Consider the following 27,954-nt stretch of genomic DNA (forward strand, 5'->3'; position numbering starts at 1 on the left):
TTCAGTCGTAAAGAAATTATGTTTTTTGAGGGAAAAAATTCAGGATTTCTCCCATATAATAGACTTCTATGGTGCCCCTGAGTTTGAACTTCCAAAATGTAGTTTAAATGCAGCTTCAAAGGGCTCTAAATGATCCCAGCTGAGGAAGAAGGGTCTTATCTAGCAAAACAGTTGGTTATTTTATAAAAAAATATACAATTTATTTACTTTTTAACCTCAAATTCTCATCTTGTCTAGCTCTGCGTGAGCTCTGTGTATTCCGGTTCATGACAGTTAGGGTATGTCGAAAAACTCCCATGTCATTTTCAAAATCATCCTACATCGCTGCAGAAGTACATGGAAAAAAAGGTCAAATGCCCTTTACAAAAAAAGGTAAAACAGGACAATTTTAAAGCTGGAGGAGAAAATGAGATGGGAGTTTTTGACATACCCTAACTGTTATGAACCGGAATACACAGAGCTCACACAGAGCTAGACAAGCGAGCATTTGAGGTTACGGAGTATATAAACAGTACTTTTTTTTTTTGTCTTTTTTTTTTTTTTTTTTTTTTTTTGAAAATAACAGATCGTTTGGCTAGATAAGACCCTTCTTCCTTGGCTGGGATTGTATAGAGCCCTTTGAAAATGCATTTAAACTGCATTTTACAGGGTCAAACTCGGGGCACCATAGAAGTCCATTATATGGAGAGAAATCCTGAAATGTTTTCCTCAAAAAAACATAATTTCTTTATGGCTGAAGACAGAAAGACATGAACATCTTGGATGACACGGGAGTTAGTACATTAGCTGTACATTTTTGTTCTGGAAGTGAACTACTCCTTTAAGTAACTGCTGCTGAAAATTTCAGCTTTGTCATCGCAGGAATAAATTACATTTTAAAATGTATTAAAACCGAAAACTATTATTTAAAATTGTAATAACATTTCAAAGTACCATTATTCATTAAAAAATATATTATTTAGCAATATTTTGCTATTTCATTAAAATAAATGTAGCCTTGGCGAACATAAGAGACTTCTTCAAACAAACAAACAAAAAAATCCCTACCGACCCCAAACATTTAAACGGTAGTGTATTTCATATTGAAATATTGGTCAACTTGAACTATAAATAGTTTAATTCTTTGGAATTTGGTAATGTTCTGTATTTTTAAATTAAAAGAAAACATTGATTTTTAAATCAATTGTAATCTAATGGCAGACTGTGTGTGATTTGTCTCCAGTATTGTGAGAGACTGGAGTGAAGTCAGATGTAAATTTGCTGCTGCTAGAATGGCGTCATTTCAGGATTAATTGTATTTTCAGTGCAAGCATTTATTTCAGAAATTACTGCAGGTATTCTGCAGTAATAGTGTATCTACTGTAAAAGCATTCCCATCATTATCGTTACAAATTTAAAACTTGGCTCGTCATAGAAAGTAAAACTGGATTGCAACTATTTCACATTATTATTTACTTGGGACTTGTGATTGTTCACCAAAAAATAATAGTCAGCATAAGGTTGAGTAAATGGTTTTAGAATCTAGAATTTAATTTTGGTGTGAACTATCCCCAAATGGTTAGAATGTGCTTGTTCCTGTATTTAATGTGATGAAAACACAGGACATGAACACTGGCAACAGGACAGAAACACTGGCGTTTGTCTCTGCCCAGAGCCTCATGTTGGCGGTGTGTAAGATTGGTGTTGTGGTGTCAGAACTGGGCTCTGCTCACCACAGTCCCAGCAGTCAGGTCAAGCACCCCACATTCATCTTAACACAAGGATGCCCTTGACTGCCACACCACCGTCTGTGAGGCCCTGAGACCATCGCTCACTGCAAATAGCGGTGCCCTATAGGCTGTAGCGCTTCCTTGATTGATGGTTGCCCTTTCGGACTACTTTCCTATGAGATTATGTTCTCTGTGTTAAATGACGGCTTTTCAGTTCAGTAGGTCTAAACCTTCTACCTACAACTGATGTTTCTTCACAGTCAGATCAGGATGCTCTGGAGCTGGATATTGGCTGGTGGCTCTGTGAAGGCTGTTGAGCAGCATTGTTAATTGATTTGAGGGTGGTTGTTGTGTGCCTCAGTAATGGTTTTTTAATGGAGGGTCTTTCTGTGTGAGAACTGCATGTCATGACATTGGTGGACAGCTGGTGCGTGGTAGGAGATCAGGAAAGTTTTCTCCTTGAAGCATGTATAAGCTTGAAAAGACGCACAAGGGATGGATATAGCATAGGTGAATGTTTTGTCAACAAGAGCAAAGGTTGGAGAATAATCAAGGTTTTTTTTTATATATATATATATATATATATATATATATATACTGTATATTGAGGATGAAGACAGTATTAGATGCAATAATTTGAAAATCTGTAATCTGGTGCAAAAAATCAAAATATTGACAATCACCTTTAAATTTGTCCAAATGAAGTCCTTAGCAATGCATATTACTCATCAAAAATTAAGTACGGTATAGGAAATTTACAAAATATCTTCATGGAACATGATCTTTACTTAATATCCTAATGATTTTTGACATAAAAATTAATAATTTTGACCCATACAATGTATTGTTGGCTTTTGCTACATATATACCCTTTCAATTTAAGACTGGTTTTGTAGTCCAGGGTCACATGGACTACAAGAGAAAACAGATAAAAATCAGTGTATATATATAAACTGATTTTTATCTGTTTAACATTGTCCAGCATTTTATCTGCTATACATTGTCCAACAGCGGGGGGAAATTGAGAATAAATGTGGAAAGGTCACATGAGAGGAGGCAATGCCTCCCATCGCGATATGATTGGATATAACTGGTTATGTTTGGTTGTGATTGGTTAATGTGATAAATCCCACCTTTTGTGTTCATGTGCGTTCCGCGTTCATGAATCAGTCTGAATGAACAATATAATAACGTTAATGGGAAGACTAATTTTAAAAAGTAAGTAAAAAGCACACACTTAGATATAACCACTTTGTTACATCAAAAAAGACATGACATGAAAATGAAAATGCATGAAAATATGCTACTTGGTCTCATGACTAAAACATACCTCTGGGAACCTTTTTGCAAGACGCGAAATCCGTATCAATAATACATATCACTGCAGTTTCCAACAGAAATGAACACTACAGGTGGTAAAACAGCGAGCACTTGTAATCATTTTCATACACATTTATGATTACAGCTCCATATATTTCACTTTTTGAATGTAACAAGCTTGCTGGGTAGCTCAGAAGGCACAGAATAGGACTTAGGATAAGGAGTACGAATCTTGTGATCCTTGAGTACGAATCCCGTGAAAAATAACTCACGATGAAAGAGCTGAAAGATAAGAGGTCCAAAAACAAGCTAAAACGGCATGCTTGCAGTTGCGTTTTTACATCACATTTGCTTTTGTTAATACTATCGGGTAGGTTTAGGCGTAGTGCAGAGGGTGCTTAACTTTAAAACGCCACGGAGCATTAGAGTTATAGCGCCACTCAATGGACATTTCAAGTCAGAACTGCAGTGACACGTACAAAACCAACGTCACATAAAACGTACCATATGTACGTTCATTTGTTCCAAGGAAAAAAAAACACTCTTTTAGTGGCACCCAGTGGACATTTCACATCGAATATGTCATGAAATGTACATGCTGGTATGTATTTCGCGTCATGCGAAAAATTTTCAGGTACGTTTTTGTCATGATAGTCAAAATCTAGAATCTGAGGGTAAAAAAAAATCTAAATATTAAGAAAATCGCCTTTAAAGTTGTCCAAATGAAGTTCTTAGTAATGCATATTACTAATCAAAAATTTAGTTCTGATATATTTACGTTAGGAAATTTACAAAATATCATCATGGAACGTATATATATCACACACATGCATTTATTTATTTATTTATTTATTTAAAAAACGTAGATTCCTTGCCAACATACAGCTCTTTTAACCTGATAAATTAAAAGCGTGTTTAAATTGGATTTCACTGCATAGGACTCTGTAAGGTAATAGATGTCTTGGCTGTAGATCAAAGCTGTAAATTGTCTGGTGAGTCAGTGAACAAGGAGCCAGTAAGGAGCCAGTTTTTTATGGTTTGTTGGAGCTTCATTGCAGTTCCGTCCCAGAAGGCTATTTTGAGTCCCAAGGCCGGTTCCTTCACCCTCACGTCCTCTCTCTTTCCTTACCCCTGCTGTGTTCTCATCTCACACTGGCCTTGGAATGACATGTCCACCCCTACCCACCCCTTCACCCCGGCAAACTCACACACAGCTAATTTACAAGGACAGTGTAGCCATGCCAAGGGAGCCAAATATATTTGTCACCAATTTTGGGAGGTATGGGTAATTGAACATAAAAAATGACGTTTGATTATATGGAAATGCAAGCGGTCAATTTGAATTTCATCAAGTGGATTTTTTTACACCAGTTACATTTACAGTTGACACCAATCACACCTGCGGCATGCAAAAATGGCATCGTAGCAATGTCGTATAGCATGTTTTATGTGCAAAGGCACAGCCTTACTTTCTATTAAATCTGTAGAAACAGTTCATCTAGAAAATCTGACCCAAATAACTTGGGTAGAAGGCATTTTTGTGCTTTATAAACTCTCTAATAGAAAACAGAAGAATTAACATAATGCTTGTTCTGTAACAAGCTTGGACTGAGTTGTAAAGGTGTTGTAAATTTTCTGCAGCAAATATAGTTTTTTATACAGAGATCAAATGGTGCTCTTTGATCCCATCGGCCTTGTAATTTCATGTGAGATGATGCTGGATAATCAGGACTGAGGGTGAATCAGGCCTTGAGATGAGGAACACAGAAGGATTTTGGTGTGATTTATTATCTGAGGTGACAGAAATTCAATAATGGTAATGCGCATTTCTGCAGGTTCATCTTCAAGAGAATTAAAGTATTGATTGAAGGTCTCAAAGTGAACTCCTCATACGCTCTGGATATTAATAAATCAAGGTAGAAAAGCCTTTTACTGGATAAGTTACAATTAACATCTTTGAAGAACAGTTTAATGGTGAACTTCAAAGATTTTTTGCCTAAAACGAACACTTTTTAAAATTTTCATTGCCATTCAAAAGTACATTGGTTCCCTATTTATATTTCTTAATGGAGGAAATTGAACTTCTTTTTTGTAAGTCACTTAATAACAAATCTGCCCAGATAGAAGCTGTGTTAAGTGTATGTGAGGTTCTCATTGAGTGGTTGGAAAATTTTTCAAGGGGGTCCAGAATTAATTAACTAATGGAAAAAAAAAATATATATATATATTTTTTATATATATATATATATATATATATATTTTATATATATGTGTTACACTTTTAAATCAATATGTGCCATGCACACTTCAATAAATATAAATATATATATATATATATATATATATATACATATATACATATATACAGAAAACTGTAAAATCCCCTCAAGAGCTATTATTTTGTATAAATTTACACTCAGTTTCTGTTAAAAAAGTTTGAAAACAACTTGTTACAACAGATGTCTCGAGCCAAAATATGTTGTTGAATTGTTGTACTGAACTGAAGATTTGTTTATTTTGTGCTGAGATGTGATACATTATGGGAAGAAAATTCTGCCCCATACAGTTAACTCACATCTCTTGGTGCACCTCTTCCAGTGCTCTCTCTCTCTCTCTCTCTCTCTCTCTCTCTCTCTCTCTCTCTCTCTCTCTTTCTGTATGTATATATTTAAGTGACTGGCAGCTTTTCTGCATCTCAATCAGAGCAATAGCACAAACAGGACATTCAGTCTGAAAATGACTCTACCTCAAAACTTTTGCATTTTTTTACAAAGTGTTTTAGAGCAAAAGTAGATGGTCTGTGAGATACCGGAGAAACCACCACTAAATGAGCAGAGCAGAAGTCAGCAGAAAAGAAGCCGAGATATAGCTATCAGGAGGTGGACAGGTTTTGGATCCTGAGAAGAGCAGCTTTTGTGCTCACCGTTCTCTGGGAACACTAGAGGAGTCAGTGTGAGATTATTTGTGGATCATGATTCTGACCTTGGTGCTGAAACCAATGAACAAGCTCTTCCAGTCCTGTGCTCCTTCTGTTCAGCCTCAGCCTTCATTTGAGACACACATGCCTTGCAAACAAGGCTCCCAGAGCCTCCGCTTTTGGGATAAGACGAGTCCCATTCTTGTCCAGGAGAGCAAAGAGGTAAGAATGGCCAGAAACTTTATTTATGCTGAATTATTAGTTGTTATTGTCTAACCATGTTTTACCGTTCCACAAGTTAGTGAGCGTTGAGGCAAGTCATGAATGGAGACTGCATCAGAGATTTTTAACCTAGTTACGAAAATAGACGCATGAATTAAACATAATTAATCTGGAAACTAACTGAGATTTTGATTTTATGAGCTATTTAGTGCAGGCGTATTTGTGAGGACAAGCATCAGTGGGATGAGGTCTTTTGATTATGAAAATAGCCTGACTTTGATTTCCATAAACAAATTAAGTCTAGAAGATCTGTTTTTTCTCCCACTTGCTTTTCAGTCTGCTGCGGATGTATTTCTTCATCCTAATGGTACATAATGAGCAAGAGAAATATTAGATTAGCATAAATGAATTATGATTCTGCATCACTGGCCTTTGGTAGACTATGTTTAAGGCTGTGTTATCAAAAATGAACAAAGGAAGATCTTGTGCTCAGTTCCATTCACATGTAACACAATTTCAAGTCAATAATAGAGTCTATCCAAGAGTAAACTCATCTTGAAATTTGTTTGTTGTGTATTCAAATAAAACGATTACATACCAAGATTCTTATTCTTTGTAAGAATAAATGAAGATTGCTAGCATCTCGGCTTGTAATCCTTTTTATAAGGCTGTGTTATAACAGGAAATCATTTGAACTTTATTTAATGTTTAATAAATCTTAAAGTACATACACACAAATATTTGTACCTACGAGCTACGAAGAATAGTTTAAGTACTTTTATAAGTATTATTTGTGTGTTGGTGTGTTTAGTAGAATTATCAAGGCAGTTGATTACATGTAAAAATAATTAAAACTCCCTCACTGGAGCTTTGAGCAAATGACTAAACGCTGGTCGTCTCTTTAGGGGCCTGGAAAAAATAATGAGATGAAGTTTGCCGCCTAAGAGGGTGTTTACAAGTGTAAAGCATTAATGTTCTCCCTGCAGTGATGTGTACTCAGTGAATATCTCAGAGACTGAACATGGCTTCATTACTTCACCCACACTGAGTTACGGCCCACTCAGTTCCAGTCAGAAACATGATAATATTTCTGTCCTACGGCGAGCTTTGTGAAAGGTTTGGAAAAAATGGGAAAAACAGACTGAAAAGTTTCTGATTTAACTGGCTGGTCTATGAAATGTGCTTTTTTAAATTGTTGTTAACTCCAAAAATCTTCATCTCCTAGGATTAAGTTGAATTTTCAATAAAATGTACTCAAAGTGGTAATAATTGGCTTTTATTCTTATGAGAACAAATTATTTATATGCCATTTTTTCTTTTGCAAAATTCATGCAGCATTTCAATATAAAAACTGGAGACACAATCTGTGATTTATGATTGTATTTAAATTCAAAATTATAACTTATTAAATTATAACAGTAAGATTTTTTTTTTTTTTAATGTTTTTATAAGAATTCTCTTACTGTCACCAAGGCTTCATTTAATATAAATAAAATACAGTAATAACAGTAATTTTATAAAATACTATTACAATTCAAAATAACTGTTTTCGATTTGAATATATCTTAAAGTTATTTATTCATGTGATGGCAAAGCTGAATTTTTTTGCAGTCCTTCCTCCGGGCTTTAGTGTCACATGATCCTTCAGAAATCGTTCTGATATGTTGATTTGGTGCTCAAGATACAGTTCCTATTATAAAAAATAAATAAATAATAAAAACAGTGAAACTTGGATGAACAATAAGTTCAAAAGAACACCATCCATTTGATCTTTTGATCAGTTTAATGTATCCTTGCTTAATAAAAGTATTAATTTCTTTCAAAAATGGTCATTGATTGTTTAATGTGTGGTATGGTTTTGGTGCAGGTTTTCAGGTGCTTTAAAGAAATTCACTTCCAGAATGAACATTTCCTGATAAATTATTCATCCCCATGTCATTCATGTCTGTCTTCCTTCAGTCGCAAAAAAAAGTTTATGAGGAAAACTACTTGAAACTTGTTTGAAACTGCAGTTTGGACCTTTAACCCGTCAGTCCCCACTGAAGTCCACTATTTTGAGCTTTCATTGTGAAGTATATTTCTCCTCAGGTGCTGTCTCTGGGTGCAGATGTCCTTCCTGAGTATAAACTTCAGGCTCCCCGGATCCACAAATGGACCATTTTACACTACAGCCCCTTCAAGGCAGTCTGGGACTGGGTCATCTTGCTGCTGGTCATCTATACGGCGATCTTCACACCTTATTCGGCTGCGTTCCTGCTCAGCGACGAGGAAGAGGCCGCCATGCAACGCTGCGGCTACTCTTGCAGCCCGCTCAACGTGGTGGACCTCATTGTGGATATCATGTTCGTAGTGGACATTGTGATTAACTTTCGTACAACCTACGTGAACAGCAATGATGAAGTGGTCAGTCAGCCCGGCCGAATAGCCATCCACTATTTTAAAGGCTGGTTCCTCATTGACATGGTGGCTGCCATTCCTTTCGACCTGCTCATTTATCGCTCTGTAGAAGATGTGAGTGAACTTATGGGTAGTTTTGGTTTTTAAAGGCATGGTTCATGCAAAAATGAAGATTTGCTGAAATTTACTCACCCAACAGTGTAGATGAGTTTGTTTCTTCATCAGAACAGATTTGGAGAAATTTAGCATTACATCACTTGCTCACCGATAGATCCTCTGCAGTGAATGGGTGCCGTCAGAATGAGAGTCCAAACAGCTGATTAAAACCAAAGTGATGCTACATATCTTTAAATCTGTTCTGATAAAGAAATAAACTCATCTACATCTTGGATGTCCTGAGGGTGACGAATTTTCAGCAAATCCTCATTTTTGTCTGATATATTCCTTTTAACATGCTGGTATAGCTGCTGCTAACCATCTCTGATTTGTAAATCGTATTATTTTCATGTATTGACAGACGACGACTCTGATCGGCTTATTGAAGACTGCTCGGCTGTTGCGATTAGTGCGTGTGGCACGTAAACTCGATCGCTACTCAGAGTATGGAGCCGCGGTGCTCTTTCTACTCATGTGCACCTTTGCGCTAATCGCCCACTGGCTGGCCTGCATCTGGTATGCTATCGGAAATGTGGAAAGGAGCGGCCCGTCTCGGATCGGTTGGCTTGATTCTTTGGGTGAACAGCTGGGGAAGCCGTATAATAAGACGAATCCTGCATCAGGACCCTCTATTAAAGATAAATATGTCACTGCCCTATACTTCACCTTCAGCAGTCTCACCAGCGTGGGCTTTGGAAATGTCTCTCCAAACACCAACTCTGAGAAGATCTTCTCCATCTGTGTCATGCTTATTGGAGGTTGGTGTTATTTTTATGTCAGCAGAATTGATTTACTTTTTTTTCAAATTGGGATATGCAGTTGTGTCCTACTGTATTAGGTTCATTATTAAGTTAAAAAAAGATTTAATTGTGAATATATTTTCAAATGTAATGTATTCCTGTGATGGTAAAGCTGACATTTCAGCAGCCATTACTCCAGTCCATAGGTGGGTAAAATATTCACATAAGGGGCCAGTCAATCTTTTGGCATTAAAATAGTACTGTCAGGATTTACTAAAGACACACAGTGAAAAATTAGTGCTAAAAAGGCATGGATACAGTTATTTTTGTGTCTGACCTTATTGAATATGCATTTGTGGGAGTTTCCCTTTCAGACACAAAATTTATATGAGGAGAGTATTAAAATGAATCACGCAATGCATTTTACTAACGTTTGCGCTCGTTAAATTACTATTATTTGACATCCTAAAAAAGCAAGTCTTAAAGCAGGCCATAATTTGCGCTGCTCTTGGTATTTTGCGCTGGTCATTATGGAAATGAGATGTTGCGTCTGTGTTCTTTAATGTGCACCTTGTCAGTAAATCACATGCAGAGTTTTCTCCTTCCATCAGCACCTTTATTGATTTGAAACACTAATTTGCCTTGTTTAGTAAAACTGGCCCAAGATATACTACATTAACTTTAGCCAATCAAAAAATCGATTGCGATTTAGGAACCTCTCTGATTGGTGGATCGGGTCCCTGCTGGTCATAATACGTTAAAATGTAGTTTTTTTGTTTGTTTGTTTTGTTTGTTTGTTTAATAGAAGCATGCTGAATGGACTTTTCAGTTTCAACAGCTACCAAATAATATGATATTACATACCTCAAACTTCTGAATCATTTATACAATCATACATAATATAATATAATATTCAGTGTACATTTATTAATTATTTATTGATTTCTTGTTATTATTCTAATATTTTCACACGCAGTATAAATAGGACTTTATAAATGAAAATTAATAGCTGCCTTTATATTTTAGAAAGGATGTCCCTCACAAAGAGATTATCATATTTGGGGAACTTTAGTTTAAAATATTAGTTCACTCCAGAATTAAAATTTCCTGATAATTTACTCACCCCCATGTTTTCCAAAATGTTTGTCTGTCTTTCTTCAGTCGAAAAAAATTAAGGTGTTTGAGGAAAACATGGCAGGATTTTTCTCCATATAGTGGACTTCAATGGGGACCAATGGGTTGAAGGTCCAAACTGAAGCTTCAGTGCAGCTTTAAAAGGATTTATATGATCCCAACTGAGGAATAAGGGTGTTATCTAGCAAAACGATGGGTCACTTTCTAAAAAAAAAATAAAGTCACATTTACATTTTAACCACAAATGCTTGTCTTGAACTAGCTCTGCGATGTGCGTCTACGACTTCATGCATTACGTACTTATGTTGGAAAGGTCACATTTTTCCTAGCAGAAGAAAGCTTTTAGATTAGCACATTTTAAACAATAAACTGATACAAAGACATGTAAATATGTGTCATTCAACATAAAACTTTTGTCCTCCTTTTCCACACTTGTAAACACTGGGTCACGTGACCTTTACAACATGTAACCACAAGACGAACATTTGTGGTTATAAAGTATATAATTTTTTATTTTTAGAAAATGATCATCGTTTTGCTAGATAAGCCCCCTATTCCCTGTATGGGATCGTGTAGAGCTCTTTGAAGCTGCATTGAAACTGGATGCATGGTCCACTATATGGAGAAAAATCCTGGAATGTTTTCCTCAAAAACCTTCATTTCTTTTCAGCTGAGGACAGAAAGACACATGGGGAGTGAACAAATACTTTTTTTTTTTTTTTTTAAATCCTGGTCTAAACTTTCAATAAAACAAAACACTTGTTTTATTGATAAAGGCCCTACTGATAAAGAGCCAATAATAGTAAACTTCCCCACTAAAAATAGGATTTTGAAGACTAAAGTAGCTCAGTCTTTTTGAGTGGATTAACACACTGGTTTAAAAGAAGTTTTTATGTTGTTTTCTTCACAGCGCTGATGTATGCTAGCATATTTGGAAATGTGTCAGCCATCATCCAGAGGCTGTATTCCGGCACCGCGCGTTACCACACTCAGATGCTGCGAGTTCGGGAGTTCATCCGTTTCCACCAGATCCCCAACCCACTCAGGCAAAGGCTGGAGGAGTATTTTCAGCATGCTTGGTCCTACACTAACGGCATTGACATGAACGCTGTGAGTCACATACAGAATAGCCCTCTTGTGAACACCTGGGCGTACTCTATTTTTTCCACTCTGTTTATTTTTGCATACACACATGACAGAGCACATAATGTGGCACCATTTATCACATTAACCTGTGTTTTATCACATTGCAGGTGCTGAAGGGGTTCCCAGAGTGCTTACAGGCAGACATCTGTTTGCATCTGAATCGTACATTGCTGCAGAACTGTAAAGCTTTCAAGGGCTCCAGTAAAGGTTGCTTACGTGCTTTGGCTATGAAGTTCAAGACTACACACGCTCCACCCGGAGACACCTTGGTCCACGCTGGTGACGTCATTTCAGCGCTATACTTCATTTCTCGTGGCTCCATTGAGATCTTAAAGGGGGATGTGGTAGTGGCCATTTTAGGTAAGAAATATGTGCTGAGGGTAAAAAAAAAAAAAATAAAAAATCTGATTTTGTCCAGGTGTTTTCTATGGAGCCCCCTCCCCAAAAAAAATGCTAAAATTTAAAAAGACATATGAATATGTTAAATATTATTTAGAATATATATACATTCTTTTATTTTTTCTACCCACCATTAGAGTGCTTTTAGATAAAGTTAAGAAGAAACAATGAAACAAATGAATTTAAATTTGATCTTTTATGACTAGGCTTATAAATGCAGAATAAAATAGCAAACATGTCAATTGTTTTATTTTATTTTATATAGTATAAGTGTTCATCCTTGGTACATTGAGAAAAGAGAAAGCTGTTGTTGTATGTCTCCATCTTGTGGACATTTTGTTATTTTTTGTGCTAGTTTTCTTTTAATGACACGCAGCACCATCTGCTGTTGATGCAAAACAAATCTGTTTTCTACAGATGAATGTGGAATACCCCATTTGTATGTTTATGAATGGAAGTTAATGGTATGAAAAGTGTAGTGTGAATGACTCTATACTGTTTCTGCCATATACTGTGTGGAAGTATGAATTCAAAGTGAGGAAAGATGCATTATGGGACTCAATATCTCTTCCTTTGGCTGATCCTCAGGCAAGAACGATATATTTGGAGAGCCCATTAACTCATACGCACGTCCTGGAAAGTCAAGTTCTGATGTGAGAGCACTGACATACTGTGACCTGCATAAAATTCACAGAGAAGATATACTGGAGGTCTTAGACATGTATCCAGAGTTCTCAGGCTTTTTCTGGAGCAACCTAGAGATCACCTTCAACTTGAGAGATGTAAGCTTGCACATGTTTGTGTAACTTTAATCGTACATAACCAAATGAGTGTGCTTTTGAACGATTTGTCTTTATTTTCTCAACAGACTAACACTAAAGCTGGGTCAATGAGCAGCGACCCTGACGATTCTGACCATGACTGTCTTGACCATCACACACGAAGAGCAAAGCTGTTCTTCCAGTCCAAAAAAAACTCTATGCCACAAGGTAAGAGCAAACATTGTGAGAGCTTCTAGATTCTTTCAGATTCTTGGATTTTATATCTACTGCAATGTCTTCTAAAAGCAGATACTGAGAAGACAGAAGAAAAGCTTAATAGGACGTCTTTCCGAACACAGAATTCAGGCAAACACCATGAGAACAGACAAGCTGCTCATCAGGATTCAGACATTTTTGCCTCCCAATCCAGCAGCGATGAAGAGGAAGAGACTCGACGGCCCACTACGATAGTAGACTGCTCTCAGAGCCGTATCACCAGTGTCAGCAATGCTAATAGAGACAAGAACCACAACAGCAGCAACTCTTTCAATGCACTGTCAGGTAAGATTCTGATCATGTGAACTGTGACTAATCTCTTACCTGTTAAAACTGGCTTACTGTCTAATTTACAGTAGGTGTATTATGTAAGTGTTATGTATTAGCTTACCTACCTCACAAATATTGTAAAAACATAGTCAATTTAATCCACACAGCTCATATCTCTGACTATAAGTCATTATTCACTGGTAATCTTCCAAAGTAGTGAGTTGTTAACCATTATGACCAGATCAATGAGTCAATGAGAACTCAAGAACTAGATATGATTCATGAATGAATCATTCAGGCTGGTTGTTTGAACTCAACAAACATTCATTCATTCAAACAGACATCACTACTTCTCTCCTGAACTCTCAAATGGATGTCATGATTTTCATTGTATAACAACTTAAATGCAAAGTTTTTTTTTTTTTTTTTTTTTTTTTTTTACACAAAGCTCTCCAGAAGACTCATGGTGCTTGATGCCCCATTGAAAAAGCCATCAAGATTCTTAAAGGGGTCATATGATGTTGCTAAAAATAACATTATTTTGTATATTTTGTGTGCAGTGTGTCAAAAAACACATTATTTTCCACATACTGTACATTATTGTTGTACCTCTCTGCCCCACCTTTCTATAATGCATCAATTTTTACAATGCTCATCGTTCTGAAAAGCGCAGTGTGCTCTGATTGGCCAGCTATCTAGTGCGATGTGATTGGCCGAATACCTGATGCATGTGACAGAAAAGTTCCACCCCTTACCATGTTGTGACACCGTGTCCCGGCGTGATGAGACAAAAACAGTAAAACCCATTATAAATGAGCCATTTGTTGCATCCAGTGGGGACATAATTACTAATTATAATGACTTATACTGTCTTTTTATGTGTTGTGTTGCATCGCACCGTGCAAACATAAAACCATATCTGCATTTGTGACGACAAACAACCAGCACTAACTCTACACTGCTCAAAACTCGTGTTTGAATAGTCAGCAGCAAATTCGTTAAATATGAAAACGTACTTACAGGCTGTGAGTCAGAAGTGCCAGACTTTCCTTGCAAAGTTTGAATTGCCCCACTTTATAGAAACAGTCTTTGTGCACAGCCAGCATTGTAGGCTACTCTCTCAGGTTCAGGAAACAGTCCTCCATAAAATGCGCTGCACACACTCGAATATTTGGGTTGTACTGTTCTGGAACAGTGTTTAACCACTGATTTCTAGTTGCGCACTCATTTGGAAGGCCAAACAAAGTAGTTTCACTTTCACAGTGAAACACACAACATGGCGGTGACAACAATGCTACAACAAGAATTAATGTCACGCTTTTGTTGCGTATACATTTGGGCTGTGTTATGCAAATCTTCCCACACTGTGACGTAGTTTTGTGTGTGTGAGTTTAAATGAAGCATTTTAGGAAGGTGGAGCTGAGTTTTAAATTTCATAAAGAATATCTTTTTGGGTTTAAGACTTTAACCTTTGCAACTTTACGGATCTTATATATGCATGAACAGCTTGTTACACTCTAAAGACAAAGGAAAACATGAAATCGCATCATATGACCTCTTTAAAAAGGTTTGGAGCAACGTGAGTGTGTATAAATTGTCACAATTTTGACATTACCCTTACCCCTAGGTGCTCTTTCTGGGGTTTCAAACATCTTCAGCTTTTGGGGGGACAGTCGTGGCCATCAGTACCAGGAAGTACCCAGCCACAGCATGTCCTTACCCTCATCTTCAGTGCCCTCCAATACTGTCCTGCACAGTGTTACCCATCGTCACTGCAGTGAGGTAGAGAATAGACTGGAAATCATGCAGAGACAGCTCCATCGGTGAGATCACGCAACAATATTATCATCATCTTGACTTCCTTTAATCTTTATACATGTGCTTTGAGTTGTGCTTTGTCATCTTGTTTTTTTTTCAAAGATTGGAGAAGCGCATGTCAACAGACATGGGGGCCATAATGCAGTTGCTTCAGAGGCAGATGGTGCTGGTTCCACCAGCTTACAGCTCTGTGACGTCCCCTGTAGAAGCATCTCCAAATCCACCCAAACCAGGCCAGAAACTGGTCCATCCTGTCAACCCTTTAGAGACAGGAACACCAGCCATTCTCTCTGAGGTATTTCAAATTAGTGTCATCAATTTTTATTGAATCTCATATGAGTTTTTAATTCATTCTCTTGGATTTTTCCCAGATACTAGATCCCCATGACTTTGCCAGCAGTCCTATAAAGTCCAATGAAAGTCTGTCAGGTGCAATGGAGCTCCAGCTACTGGACTCTTCCTTACCACCCTCATCTGAGACTCCTTCTGGGGCTAATACCGGACGATGGCCATGTAGCATGAGCCAAAATGTTCCTGATTATCTCACAGCAGACACTGATCACCAACATATAGTCATAGCTGATCAAGCTAGTTATAGTTTTTTAGATGCAGAGCCTATTGGAACTGTTCACCGTCCACAAGATGGACTGAGTTTAGATTTGGAGTCCTGTACAAGACGCCTATCATTGCCAGTGCAACATCATGTAGAGGATGATTCCTCAATCCATAAACGACATAGATCTAATCCTGAGTGTTAAGATTGAAACTTTTGTTCAGCATCTCAGTGGAAAACAATGCATACATCCTGACGGACCACAACAATGTTGGCGGGATGTTTTAAAGACTTTCTACTTCAGGTTCATATTAATTACCTCAAAAAGTCTAATGTAGAGGCATCATTAACGTCCCTGTAGTTTGGTACATTTGTGTTAGCTGGTCTAACGATACTCGTTGTTTTTACCTGCCTCTCACAAAAGTGTTCATTTGTTATTTTGAGGTGTAAATGTAATGATTTGTATTAGTATATCAGTTTTTTATCAGTGTGGTTTTGTGTTGAGTTGATTGTTTGTTTGGATGTCTTGGACATACTGTAGCAATACACTGGAAAGTCCCATGTGAGTATGTTTTTTTGTTAGGGTTTAAATGGTCATTTGGACATTTTTATCTCAGGTGGAGGAACCCATCTCTAGTAGCTGAAATACCTCAGAGTGAGTGACACACTGGTGAATCCTGCTGAATGACATGCCAGTAGTTTACATGAATGAAAGCATGTGTTTATATCTTTCAGACCATCCACTGCACAGTTGTTTCCCTTGAGAATGTGTTATCACTCTAAATATATAATCATAAGTTTGGCCAAAGGGTCAAATGTGTTAAATGTGATTTAGACAGTTTATGACTGAAAATCCATTTTGATCATGATCCATATCACTAGTATATACATATATAATACATATATAATCATTTGGTTCATGCCAAACACATGCAGTAGTAAGCCATATGTGCTAGAAAGATTGTGGTATATAGAAAGAGTATAGCTTGGAATGTTCATATGTATTATAACATGTAATTTATTGCAATCCTAAGTAGGAATATTTATTGTTAGCTTAATATAAATTGACTATTGTGCAGATTTGATCTCTTATTAACTTATAATCGCATTCACACTGAATAAATTAATTCACATAATCGAGTCTTGTGAAGTTTTTAAAACGCATCTCACCTGACAGAATGAAAATACGCAGATGCATCATCCTTTCCTTGTGTCAAAAATATGTTTTTCTTTTTCTAAATGTCACTGCAAAGCTGCTGCCTGTAAACACCAATGAAATACATTTTCAATGTTTTGGTATTTATATCAGTAAAGCTAGAAAGGGAAACTAAAAGTCTGCATCATTGCCCAGGCTCAGCTCTGCTAAACTAAAACAGGAAGTTTGTGTGTGTGTAAAAGTGATGTGTATCCTTCTGCTTGTTGCTACTTCTTGTTTTGCTCCCAACCTAAATTATCATTGTCCTTTGAAATATCATTTCAGCATCAGGTAAGTATAAGAAAACCCAAATTACTTTATGAGTAATTATAATAGGATATACTTAAGCCAAAAATGTAAACAAACCCTTCCAGCTTTGGGAGACAGGAAAAGGCCCACCAACTCTTAAAATAGAAATATATCCATACAATGAACACAGCTCAGCTTGTCTTTAAGACTACTATGGCATATATCCACCTTTTTCAGCCTGTAAGAGCTGTCATGGCCGTTTGTAAATTTTATGGGTCTGACTTCCGGTCTCATCTGCATCCAGTTATTTTTTAGCTGTACAAAACAGCTTGTTTTGTTGCTTGATATTGCAAATTGGTAATTTGTGCCTTACCATATTATTTTATTTTATGTATTATCTTAATTAAGAGCACACTGGTTTGTAGCGCAAACAGTTTTATTGTTCACCAGACGCTGTTATTAAGGGTTCAAGCACATAGCGCTGAAACCCTATTGTAATTGTTAGAACAGCCAAGGATCAGCAATCTCCACATAAACTGATCGTGCGGACCAAACCGTAAGTCGTAGAGACTTGAAACTTGGAGGGATTGTAGTACTTACACCACCGACAACGTCACCAAGGCTTGCCCCAATCATCCTGTCGGGGGCACTACTGTGACCAAAAGTATGAAATCGCTCATAACTCCCAAACCATCAGTCACAGGCTTATGTTGTTTTCAGATATTCTGCACGAAACTCGGTGGGCTGTTTGACTCACGGCCCAAAAAAAGAAATTTAAAAAAGAAATCAGCCACTACACTGTAAAAAACTATTTGTTAAATCAACTTAAAATATTTGTAACCTGGCTGGCTTAAAATTTTAAGTTCAGTCAACTCAAAAAAAGTTTATTCAACTTGAAATGTTAATTATACTAAGTGACAACTTAGATATTTGAGTTGAATCAACTTAAAATTTTAAGGCAGCTGGGTTACTTACCCATCTGTTAAGTTTAGCAAACACAAATATCTAAGTTGTTACTTAGTTTTTAGAAACTTAACATTTCAAGTTGAATAAACTTATTTTAGTTGACTGAACTTAAAATTTTAAGGCAGCAGGGTAACATTATTTTAAGCTGACTCAACAAATTGTTTTTTATTTTTTACAGTGTAGGGGGCGATATCACATTTTTCAAGGGTGTAAACAATTGTACATTGCACGGTTTTTCGCACATGCATGCGATATTCATATCATTTGATGCTAGTCCTAGGTTTGTCGCTCAATCTGGAAAAAAACACTGCGGTGCAATTCTCTGGACTCTCCAGGTCAATAATTATCATCTAAAAGGGTAAATAATTTACCATTTGGAAAGCTATAACAGGGTCATTTAGAAATAGGGCCTGTCTGAATTGACCCAAAATCATTAAGCCTAAAGGAAAACTCAAAACTTGCAACAGCATGCAAAGTTTTAAGGAGATCAGACCACAGCTGGTGCTATAACAGTCATAAATATTAAAAAACATATTTCTATGGTAAATTACCTGGATTTGCCAGAATGCTTTTTTAAATAATTGATTTAGGTGGTTACAGTCTTGCTAAATAATGTCTTTTTTTCATATGTGCTTAAATGCCTTAAGTGCTTGAACCTGATAATGGCTGCTTGCAGCTATATTCTTCTCGTTATTTCCCTATAGCGGCTAATTAACCGGAAGTCTCACCCATACTAAGGAAAAGGTGGATAAAAAGAAAGAAAATTCACTGTTTATTCAAGCGTAGCTCCTAAAAGGAAACCCAAGTTCAGTGTAATAGGAAACCAGCAGAAAGACACACACCCACTTACAAAAATAAAGGGAGTCCCTGCACTAAGCCTATTATTGTTATATTTTTATATTAACGCTCCTTAATCATGTTCCAGAACCGGATAAACAACACAATAGAGAAATTCCGTCCTTCCACAACACGATGCTTTTTTACACTCGCAGGCTGGGTGTCATAAATGTATAAGGGTTACATTCAGGGGATTTTCAAATGCGTTTTCGCATAAAGGACTGGAAACTACAAGGGTATCACGTCTCACACACGACAGTCTGATGTTCCTCGATACAATGTCATCTTGTCTGATTCCCAAATTGATCCATTCAGTGCCAATTCACCGTGCTGTTGCTGATGTATCGATTGGCGAATCTCCCTGCCTCTCATCTGTCATCAACATGCTCATTGTGTCCATTAGCTGTCCATCAATACTGATGAGGGACTCTTATAAGAACCGAGAGGATGCTCAAGTCATAGTGAATAGCGGCTTAAGTACAATTTTCCTGAATTGTGATTGGTCGAGGAGAACAAGGGGGCGGGGCGTCGCCCTGCGATCACAGAGGCGCACTGTATGAGAGGGCGGATCTGAGTGCACATCGGCCAACACTACAGCGTACTGAATTTTAAAAACAACAACAACGGGTAAGTGCACTTTGACATTGTGATTAACCCGTTTACATTATACAACCTCACTATAGGAAATACTATTAAGACATGTGCATTAAAAAAGCCTAAGCGTAATGAAGACAAACATGTTTTAGATTGTGATGCAGTCGCAGTCGCTTGACAGGCGTTAGTTATTTTTACACACGCGCGAGATAATCATGCGATGTAAATAAAGGGTGTCCACGACCCATAGCTGTTTCGTTTCCAAACGTTCACAAATATGCCGACCTGGCGAGATTTCTTTGTTTGGGCACTGCCGCATTTTGGATGCTCAGGACAGGTGTCCTCCGCAGCAAACCTCTATAGAAAACTACTCTAGTTACATAACTTCGGTAGTGCCAAATATTGCTTCAACATTGTGGACATTGTGGTATGATGAAATCGTGCGAGGTTCCTTATAAAGGAAAGGACGTTTTAAGCTTTGCACCCTGCAAACAAGCGACGCGTCAAACCAGAACGCGTCTGTTATAATAAACAGAGCTTGTTTGATTATAATAAGCGCGTTCTGGTTTGTCGCGTCGCATCGCATTGTTCTCATTCATACTCGCAATGTGTATTCAGCGTGTCTGTGCATTGCGTGCTCGTCTCTCTGCAGTGCACCTCTTCTTCATGTCTCATGGACATGCGTCACACTGTAAAATGCAGTTGAAATGGAACACACGATAAGGAACGGACGCGTTGAGGGTCATGCATGGATGTGTGGGACTGTGGGAGAGGTTCATACGTGTAATGAAACATATCTATTCCCTCGTGGCCTCATTTTCTCGTTTGATATTCTGAATTGTTGCATTATAGAGGGACAGAGGAACAAGACTTTGACCACACCCCCCTAAGTCTTATTCCTTATTGCACATTATTTCTTCTTCTTTGCACTGTGACTGGGTTTGTTTGCTTTGCATACAGATCATGGACAAATGTCAGTGGTGTTTATTCAGTTAAGGCTGGTGTGAAGGACAAGGTGGTGTCCTGCTTGAGTCAGATGTATGTGTTTTATTATTTTTGCATGCACTCCTAAAATAAAGGTTTTTTTGGGGGGCATTGATGGTTCAGTGAAGAACCTTGAACATCCTTGGAACCTTTCAAATGCAGAAAAGGTTCTTAATAGTCGAAAAAAAGTTCTTCTGTTCTTCAAATTGGTTGTTTTAAGAACTGTTCATTGAAAGGTTCTTTGTGGAACCAAAACTGGTTCTTCTATGGCATCACTGCAAAAACACCCTTTGGAACCTTTGTTTTTAAGAGTGTGGTGAGGTTTGTAAAAGTGGGTTTCAGGTAAACTGGGACTAATATGTTTAATGATCGATTCACTTCTAAATATCACGGGATGGGTAAATATAGCAGTGATTAATGCTGCAAAGGTTGCTGTCATTCTGCAAATGTTTTCATTTGCCTGACGTAAATGATCTGATTAAGCACATAAATAAAAAACTGGTAGAACATAAGCCTGTATAAACAATATCTTCATAACTGTTGTGGATTTGAACTGATGATTTGGTTTTGCAAAACAATCTATATTTTTTGGTAAACCCTAGAACAGTTTTGGTTATGATCATTAATCATTTAAAATCGGAATATTTCATAATAGCCTAATTGTAGCTGTGCTGTTATGCTTCGATGGTGGCTGGTTTACATGGTTTTTAACTAGACCAAATTAGGGTCTAAATCAAGCTAGACCTTGCTAAAGCCAGTTAGAGCTCGTAGACTGCTAAAAACCCAAGTGCCACGCTCCAAAAAGCAGCTTGGACACTTTAAACTGTAATATCCAACAGGGATTTAGACCTTTAATTTGACAGTTTTTATATACAGTCAAACCAAAATGTATTCAGACACCTTCAACATTTCTCACATTATCAGTTTATTCACTATAGTTTAGGAAATGGTAATAAAATATGACAAGAGTTAAACTGTCAGAACAAATTCATCTTGATAATGTCAGATAACTTTGATAGAAAGGTATGTAACAAAACATGATCAGGTCAAAATGTCAAATCAAATTTTTGATTTTTTACTGGTAGTCTACTTTATGACAAATTTTTTAGGTATAATATGTCACAGTTTACTTTATTTTGCTATCCTCACTTACATAAATGAACTATAGTGTCCTGCATCTACTAGTAAAAAAACATCAAAAATTATATCTGGTGTCTGAATAATTTTTGGTTTGACTGTGTGTATAACTTGCATTAATTATAATTTTGATACCTGATACATTTAAACTTGCTTTGGAATGTAATGTCACAAAAAACCTGAAAACTAGGAATACAAAACATTTTAAAACATCATGAACATTAAAATGTCCCATATTTAAAAATGAATAATATTTTGTTTTATGTAAATATAGTGTGAGCCAACAGGGTCATCATATGTTGCTGGGAAAGGGAAGCTCTGTAAGATGGCATGCTGTTTTCTGGACAGCCACGATTCTGGGGTGTCAGGTCAGGGCCTGCCGGCCTGTTGTGATGCCCTGCGTCCCGTCATACATAATCTTCATTCCCCTCACTGATGGCCTCTGACTCTAATCTGCACAGACACCCCCCCTCCGCTGTTGTGCTGTGACCATGGGCAGCATGTTTATAAGGGGGGCCAGTAGCGCTCTCCCCGTTTTAGGACGATGATGTAAGCTGAGGGTGATAAATACACAAGATCATATTTTGTTACAAAAATACCAGGTACCAACTGACAGCAGTTTGACAGTTGAAGGTACCTTATTTTTGGGTACCTCACTTTTACTCAGAATAACTAAGAGACAGACAGAGACTGGTAGTGGCGCAGATACATAAACCCTGTCACAATGAGTGGTAGCCAGTAACCGCATATTCAGTGGCTTTGGCACACAATGGAACACATTGAGCCAGACCCCCATCCCACGTTCTGTGTGCATTCATACAGGAATGGTTGGAATACAGGGTTTACACAGCAACACAAATGGTTGCCAAATCCCAACCCAACAACTCTTCTGAGCTCGCTATTCTCATTTAAACCACACGAGGACAGAGCGTGCACTGCTGTCTGAGTGTTACACAAGTGTGTGAAACCCAACGATCATGTTCTCTAGCATGATTTGAGACAATTTAAAGAGCATCTTGAGCATCAGTGGAAGAACATCTGACTGTCTGTACAAAGAGTCTCAAGATCAGTGTCATGCATTTGCTTGTGTATTTACTAGTGCAGAATCTTTCAGTAGGGGTTCAAGCGTGTAGCGCTGAAACCCTATTGTAATTGTTAGAATGGCCAAGGATCAGTGATCTCCACATAAAACTGATCAGGCAAACCCAACCGTAAGTCGTAGAGACTTGAAACTTGGAGTGATGGTAGTACTCACACCATCTACAACGTCACCAAGACTCGCCTGGCGGGGGCGCTACAGCAATCAAAAGTACAAATTCGCTCATAACTCTTAAACTATTTGCTGCAGACATAAAGACATTATGGTTCTTGAGGAAAACATTGTCAGGATTTTTCTTCATATAATGGACTTAAATTTTGCCCCCCGATTTTGAACTTCCAAAATGCAGTTTAAATGCAGCTTCAAAAGGCTCTAAACGATCCCAGCTGAGGAAGAAGGGTCTTATCTAGCGAAACGATTGGTCATTTTTTTTAAAATAAAAATTTGTATACTTTTTAAGCACAAAAGCTTGTGTAGCGCGGGTTCTGAGTTGCACGTTCACAACACTACATACCATTGAATCATGTCGAAAGGTCACGTGGAACTACAGACCCAGTGTTTACAAAGCGAACGCGCAAAGACTAACAAAGTGCAAGTAAGTCAAACGCTGGTTACTGGATTCTGAAGTTGTAGGAGAAAATAAGATGGAGTTTTTCGTCATTCTCTACCTTTTTGAGCTCACCTCACCTCTTATCTGACAGGTTTTCAGGATTGAGACGTTCGTTCATCACGTGACAGCCCCATAAGATGAATGAACGACTCTAAAAACCCAAAAACTTGAAACAGGAGAACTAATTCCAGTACAGAACCTAATAGAATGTTGCGTATGCGCGACTGAACGAATCACTCCCCAAGACGACTTGTTCTTCACGAGTTACATTAAAGATCCGTTCAAAATGAACTAATCATCATAGAACGCGCATCTCAGAGCCTGTGCTACACAAGCTTTTGTGCTTAAAAAGCATATAAATTTTTATTTTTCGAAAAAAATATCCAATCGTTTCGTTAGATAAGATCACTGTTTGACTCATGGCCCTAAAGGTCTGAGAGAAGTTTGAAAGAAATTGGCCACTGGGGGGGCGATGTTACATTTTTCAAGGGCGTAAACAATTGTATATTGCCTGTTTTTTTTACACATACGCGTGATATTCATATCATACCATTGACCTCATCTTTCCAAACAACTTTGCCTCTAGAACCACTGCTGTCAATCAAAACTTTAGTTAAATAATTAAGAAGAAATGAATAATATACCATTGCAAACTAGTCCTAGGTTTTTCTCTCAGTCTGGAAAAAAACACTGCAATACAATTCTCTGGACTCTCTGGGTCAATAAATATCAAAACATATTGAAATTTACCCTTTGGGAAGTTATTATGGGGTCGTTTAGACAAGGGACCCGTCCAAATATACCCAAAAGCCTATAAAGCCTAAACAAAAACTCAAAACTTCATGAAACCTGGTGAACACATGTGACAGGTGATTCTTAACAAGCATGCAAACTTTTAGGGAGCTCTTAGTAGTCTTACTTTTAGAGATTAAAGTTGATAAAGTTGTAAATATAGATATTTTTCTTACACAAACACATCAATTCCCCCTTATAAGTGACAAGCTGTCACAGTCCAGTAACTTTCCTTGTTTTGATGCCGGAGCAGGGATCTAAGTTAGACGAGAATATCTCCGACTGAGCGACTGAGGTGTTGTGTTGCTGGATGTAATAATGAACATAGTGGTCGTCATTTACTCCCGGCATTTGAGCCGCTGAAGATGCAGTGGATTACATTTGTTTGTGAATGGAATGTGCCTCCCGATCTAAATATATCCGTCTATGTTCGCACAAATCATTTATGATCTAGCTTCGCTTACAGCAGATGTGTATAAGCATTTTTTTATGAATCTTTGTGATCGCCTTTCCTTATAACGTGGTAGTTAGGAAGTTTAGCGGCTACATGCGGCTAAATGCAGCTAAAGTAAACAAGATCGTCATTCCCCAGAGAGAAGAGAGGGGCGGGGTGAGCAGAGCTCATTTGCATTTAAAGGAACAACCCCTTAGAGTGAGATGATTTTTGCAGAGCTCATTTTGACAAGGTAAAAAGGGTGTTGTTTTACAAAACCATTGAGAATTTTTAATCAAAGTATATTAGAGACTTTTCATTAAGACCCTAAAGAATCATATCAACTTGTGGAAAATGGGCATCCGATGACCCCTTTAATATAACTCCAGTTGTATTCATCTGAAAGAAAAAGTCATATATACCTAGGATGGCTTGAGGATGAGTAATTCATTTTTGGATGGGTAATTTTCATTTTTGGGTAAACTATCCCTTTAAGACAAGAAGTTTCTTTAATATAGCCTCAGACCAACACTGTACTTACACGCATACACCCACCCACAGTGTTCAGGCCTCTTGAATCAAACGGATGATTTATGTGTACAAGAGTGTCTCTCCAAAACAGAGAGTGATGGCACTCTGTGAGATGCCACTTTGTGCCAGGGCCGGTGACATCATGCAAAGCACAAAGAAAAACTGCTGAATCACAGCAGGACACAGGGCCGTGTCAGAGTCAGAGCAGGAAAAGTGCAGGGATGTACCTGTGTCTCATTTGCCACGGTCTGATGAGTAAGCCTTAGGATACCACACCATATGACATGCCATATGACATGCTTTTTTTGTCTCTGGGAAAAATAGAGTTTGGCTTTAATAATACAGTATTGTTATTGTTAATCAAAACTTAATAAATGTAGTTTTTTTTACTTATTGAAATACAGCTGAAATAAATCAAATAAATTGTAAATATTATATGAAATACTTAAAGGGATAGTTCACCCAAAAATCAGAATTAGCACATTATTCACCCTCTAGGCATCCTAGGTGTATATGACTTCCTTCTTTTAGACGAATCCAATCTGAATTATCCTGACCCTTCCCAGCTTTAAATGGCATGGGCGGGTGTTTCTCATCAACAGACCAAAACAAGCAAAATAAAGTGCATCTATCCATAATAAAAATTGCCTCACACAGTTCCAGGGGGTGAAAAAAAGTCCTCATGTAGCAAATCGATGCATTTTTGTAAGAAAAATATCCATATTTAAAACATAATAATCCCTTTCATCAAGCTTGCACCAACTGGTCGTACACGGAAGCCCTTCCGGGTGGATTGGCATCAGCGTTGCACATGTGCTGGTCAGTCTCGCACAAACCAACGTTTGTTTACAGGAGCAAAGGATGCAAAGTTTCCTTACTTAAGCAAAGGATAATCAGTCTCCTCTTGATTTATATCGAAATCCTCCAACATTTTCTTTTACAAATCCTCGTTTACCCCTCTTCACTGCGCGTACGTCACTTCTGAGTGTCCAATGTCCGGAAAGGCTTCTGTGTACGACCAGTTGGTGCAAGCTAGATTAAAGTAATTATTACGTTTTAAATGTGTAGATTTTTAAAAAAAAAATGCAGTGATTTGCTACAGAAGGTCCTTATTTAGTGCCGTGTGAGGCACTTTTTATTATGGATGGATGCACTTTATTGGACTTGTTTTGGACTGATGAAGAGAAACACCTGCCCATGCTATTCTAAAGCATGAAAGTGCCAGGATAATTTTTAATATAACTGCGACTGCATATTTCGTCTGAAAGAAGGAAGTCATATACACCTAGGAGTAAATAATGGGCTCATTATTTCATTTTTGGGTGAAATAACCCTTTAAAAAACATAAATGAACATTATATTGCCTTGGAAACTAACTAAAAAAAAATAAAGCTAAATGGTATTTTAAAATTGCAAACAACATATTTGTGAACACTACCAAAATTTGTTTTAAGATTCATGAAAATCTGCACACATATGACTTATCAACAGAATTGAAGGGGATGATATAGAAAGATTTCTGTAAGATGTCATTTTAAGCATTATAGCTTAGTTTTGCCAATTGTTCATACGGTCTAATGTTACTGTTCAGTGTGCTGCTGTTGTACAGTAACAGGCGATTACAGTAAGTGTTTTGGGCTGATTTTGTGACGTCTGAAGGGAATTCAGTCCAGCTGACAAATACAATGGGGAATCACGCTACCTCTAATCCCTTCATTTTTTTTTGGACCAGCTGGACCTCTTACCATCCTTCAGGATATCAACAGAATTACATTTTACATTTTAAGAAGGAAATGCAAAGATGAAGCTGTGGATAAGTAATAAAAGTGAAAAGGAAAGTCCAATTGCTGAAATAGAGAGAGAGTGAGATGAGGAAGATTGAGGGGGGAGGAGATGGATTCTGGGTAGGTTCTGGGGCAGCAGCATTTTAATCCCATGTTTAGCTTCGAACAGACTTGCATAATCATATTAATGTCTATACTGGATAGATCAAAACCGTTGTGGAGATTTGTTTGGGTCCTAACTCATTTGCCCCCCCGCTGTCAAAATGGGCGACGGCTTGATTTGGTTTGTGATGGTTTGTATGTTCGTCATGCAAATGTTGCCGCTTTTTGGACCTTTGTTGAACAGGACAGTGTGTAATTGTGTTAATCTGGGTTCGGTGAATGTGGATAGTGTGACAGCTAGAGAAACAAAGAGACACAGTTAAACCCTTGCGATGGCAAACAAACACGTGTCTTGGGAAAATGCACAATGACAAGCACTCTCTCTCCCCCCCTTTCTTTCTCTCACTATGCTTTTCTGACTTTCCCTCTTTTATTTTCTCTCTCTGTTTATGTGCGCAATATGTGGTTGTCTTGATGTAAAAGGGCAGATCTGAGCAAATCAAGAACTTGAATTTTAGTCTTGTTACATCTGGTGTCCCATCTTAAACGGGTTCATATGCTTGTAGTACACGTCACATATGTTTTATGGAAGCATTTTCTGCCTTTAAAATGAAATGATTAATTTAACCTTAGTTAAAGTAACAGCTGTACATTTGCCATTCAGCCACATTCTTCAAAATGGCTGCTGATCTTTATATGTGGTGCACAGACACATGATCAGATTTGTCTAGGTCTGAACATCTGGCCATGTTTATGTGTTATAAGCCTTCATACGAGAAGACTTACAGTGTTTGATCCCTCTGAGTGCACCATAAATTGTCAT

The 27,954-nt window shown here is 37.6% G+C and overlaps 2 protein-coding genes across 10 annotated transcripts in view; both read left to right on the forward strand.

The window, feature by feature from the left end:
- Positions 1–16,927, forward strand: part of kcnh2a (potassium voltage-gated channel, subfamily H (eag-related), member 2a) — a 46,476-nt gene extending 29,549 nt beyond the window's left edge. For 2 of the 4 annotated variants that reach the window (XM_051128811.1, XM_051128833.1), the window contains 10 exons: positions 8,257–8,679; positions 9,083–9,479; positions 11,506–11,705; positions 11,849–12,101; positions 12,729–12,922; positions 13,009–13,129; positions 13,208–13,462; positions 15,075–15,270; positions 15,368–15,560; positions 15,637–16,927. In XM_051128811.1, the coding sequence (XP_050984768.1) occupies positions 8,257–8,679; positions 9,083–9,479; positions 11,506–11,705; positions 11,849–12,101; positions 12,729–12,922; positions 13,009–13,129; positions 13,208–13,462; positions 15,075–15,270; positions 15,368–15,560; positions 15,637–16,023 (2,619 nt within the window). In that variant the 3' untranslated portion in view covers positions 16,024–16,927. The remainder of the gene's footprint in view (positions 1–8,256; positions 8,680–9,082; positions 9,480–11,505; positions 11,706–11,848; positions 12,102–12,728; positions 12,923–13,008; positions 13,130–13,207; positions 13,463–15,074; positions 15,271–15,367; positions 15,561–15,636) is intronic. The other 2 variants (XM_051128822.1, XM_051128844.1) reach the window with 1 other exon arrangement.
- A 2,616-nt stretch (positions 16,928–19,543) lies between these two features.
- Positions 19,544–27,954, forward strand: part of map4l (microtubule associated protein 4 like) — a 51,028-nt gene continuing 42,617 nt past the window's right edge. For all 6 annotated transcript variants that reach the window (XM_051128893.1, XM_051128909.1, XM_051128918.1 and 3 more), the window contains exon 1: positions 19,544–19,692. The gene's annotated coding sequence lies outside the window, so the exon portion shown is untranslated. The remainder of the gene's footprint in view (positions 19,693–27,954) is intronic.

This window comes from Labeo rohita, chromosome 2 (assembly GCF_022985175.1).
Source record: "Labeo rohita strain BAU-BD-2019 chromosome 2, IGBB_LRoh.1.0, whole genome shotgun sequence".
Classification (NCBI taxonomy): domain Eukaryota; kingdom Metazoa; phylum Chordata; class Actinopteri; order Cypriniformes; family Cyprinidae; genus Labeo; species Labeo rohita.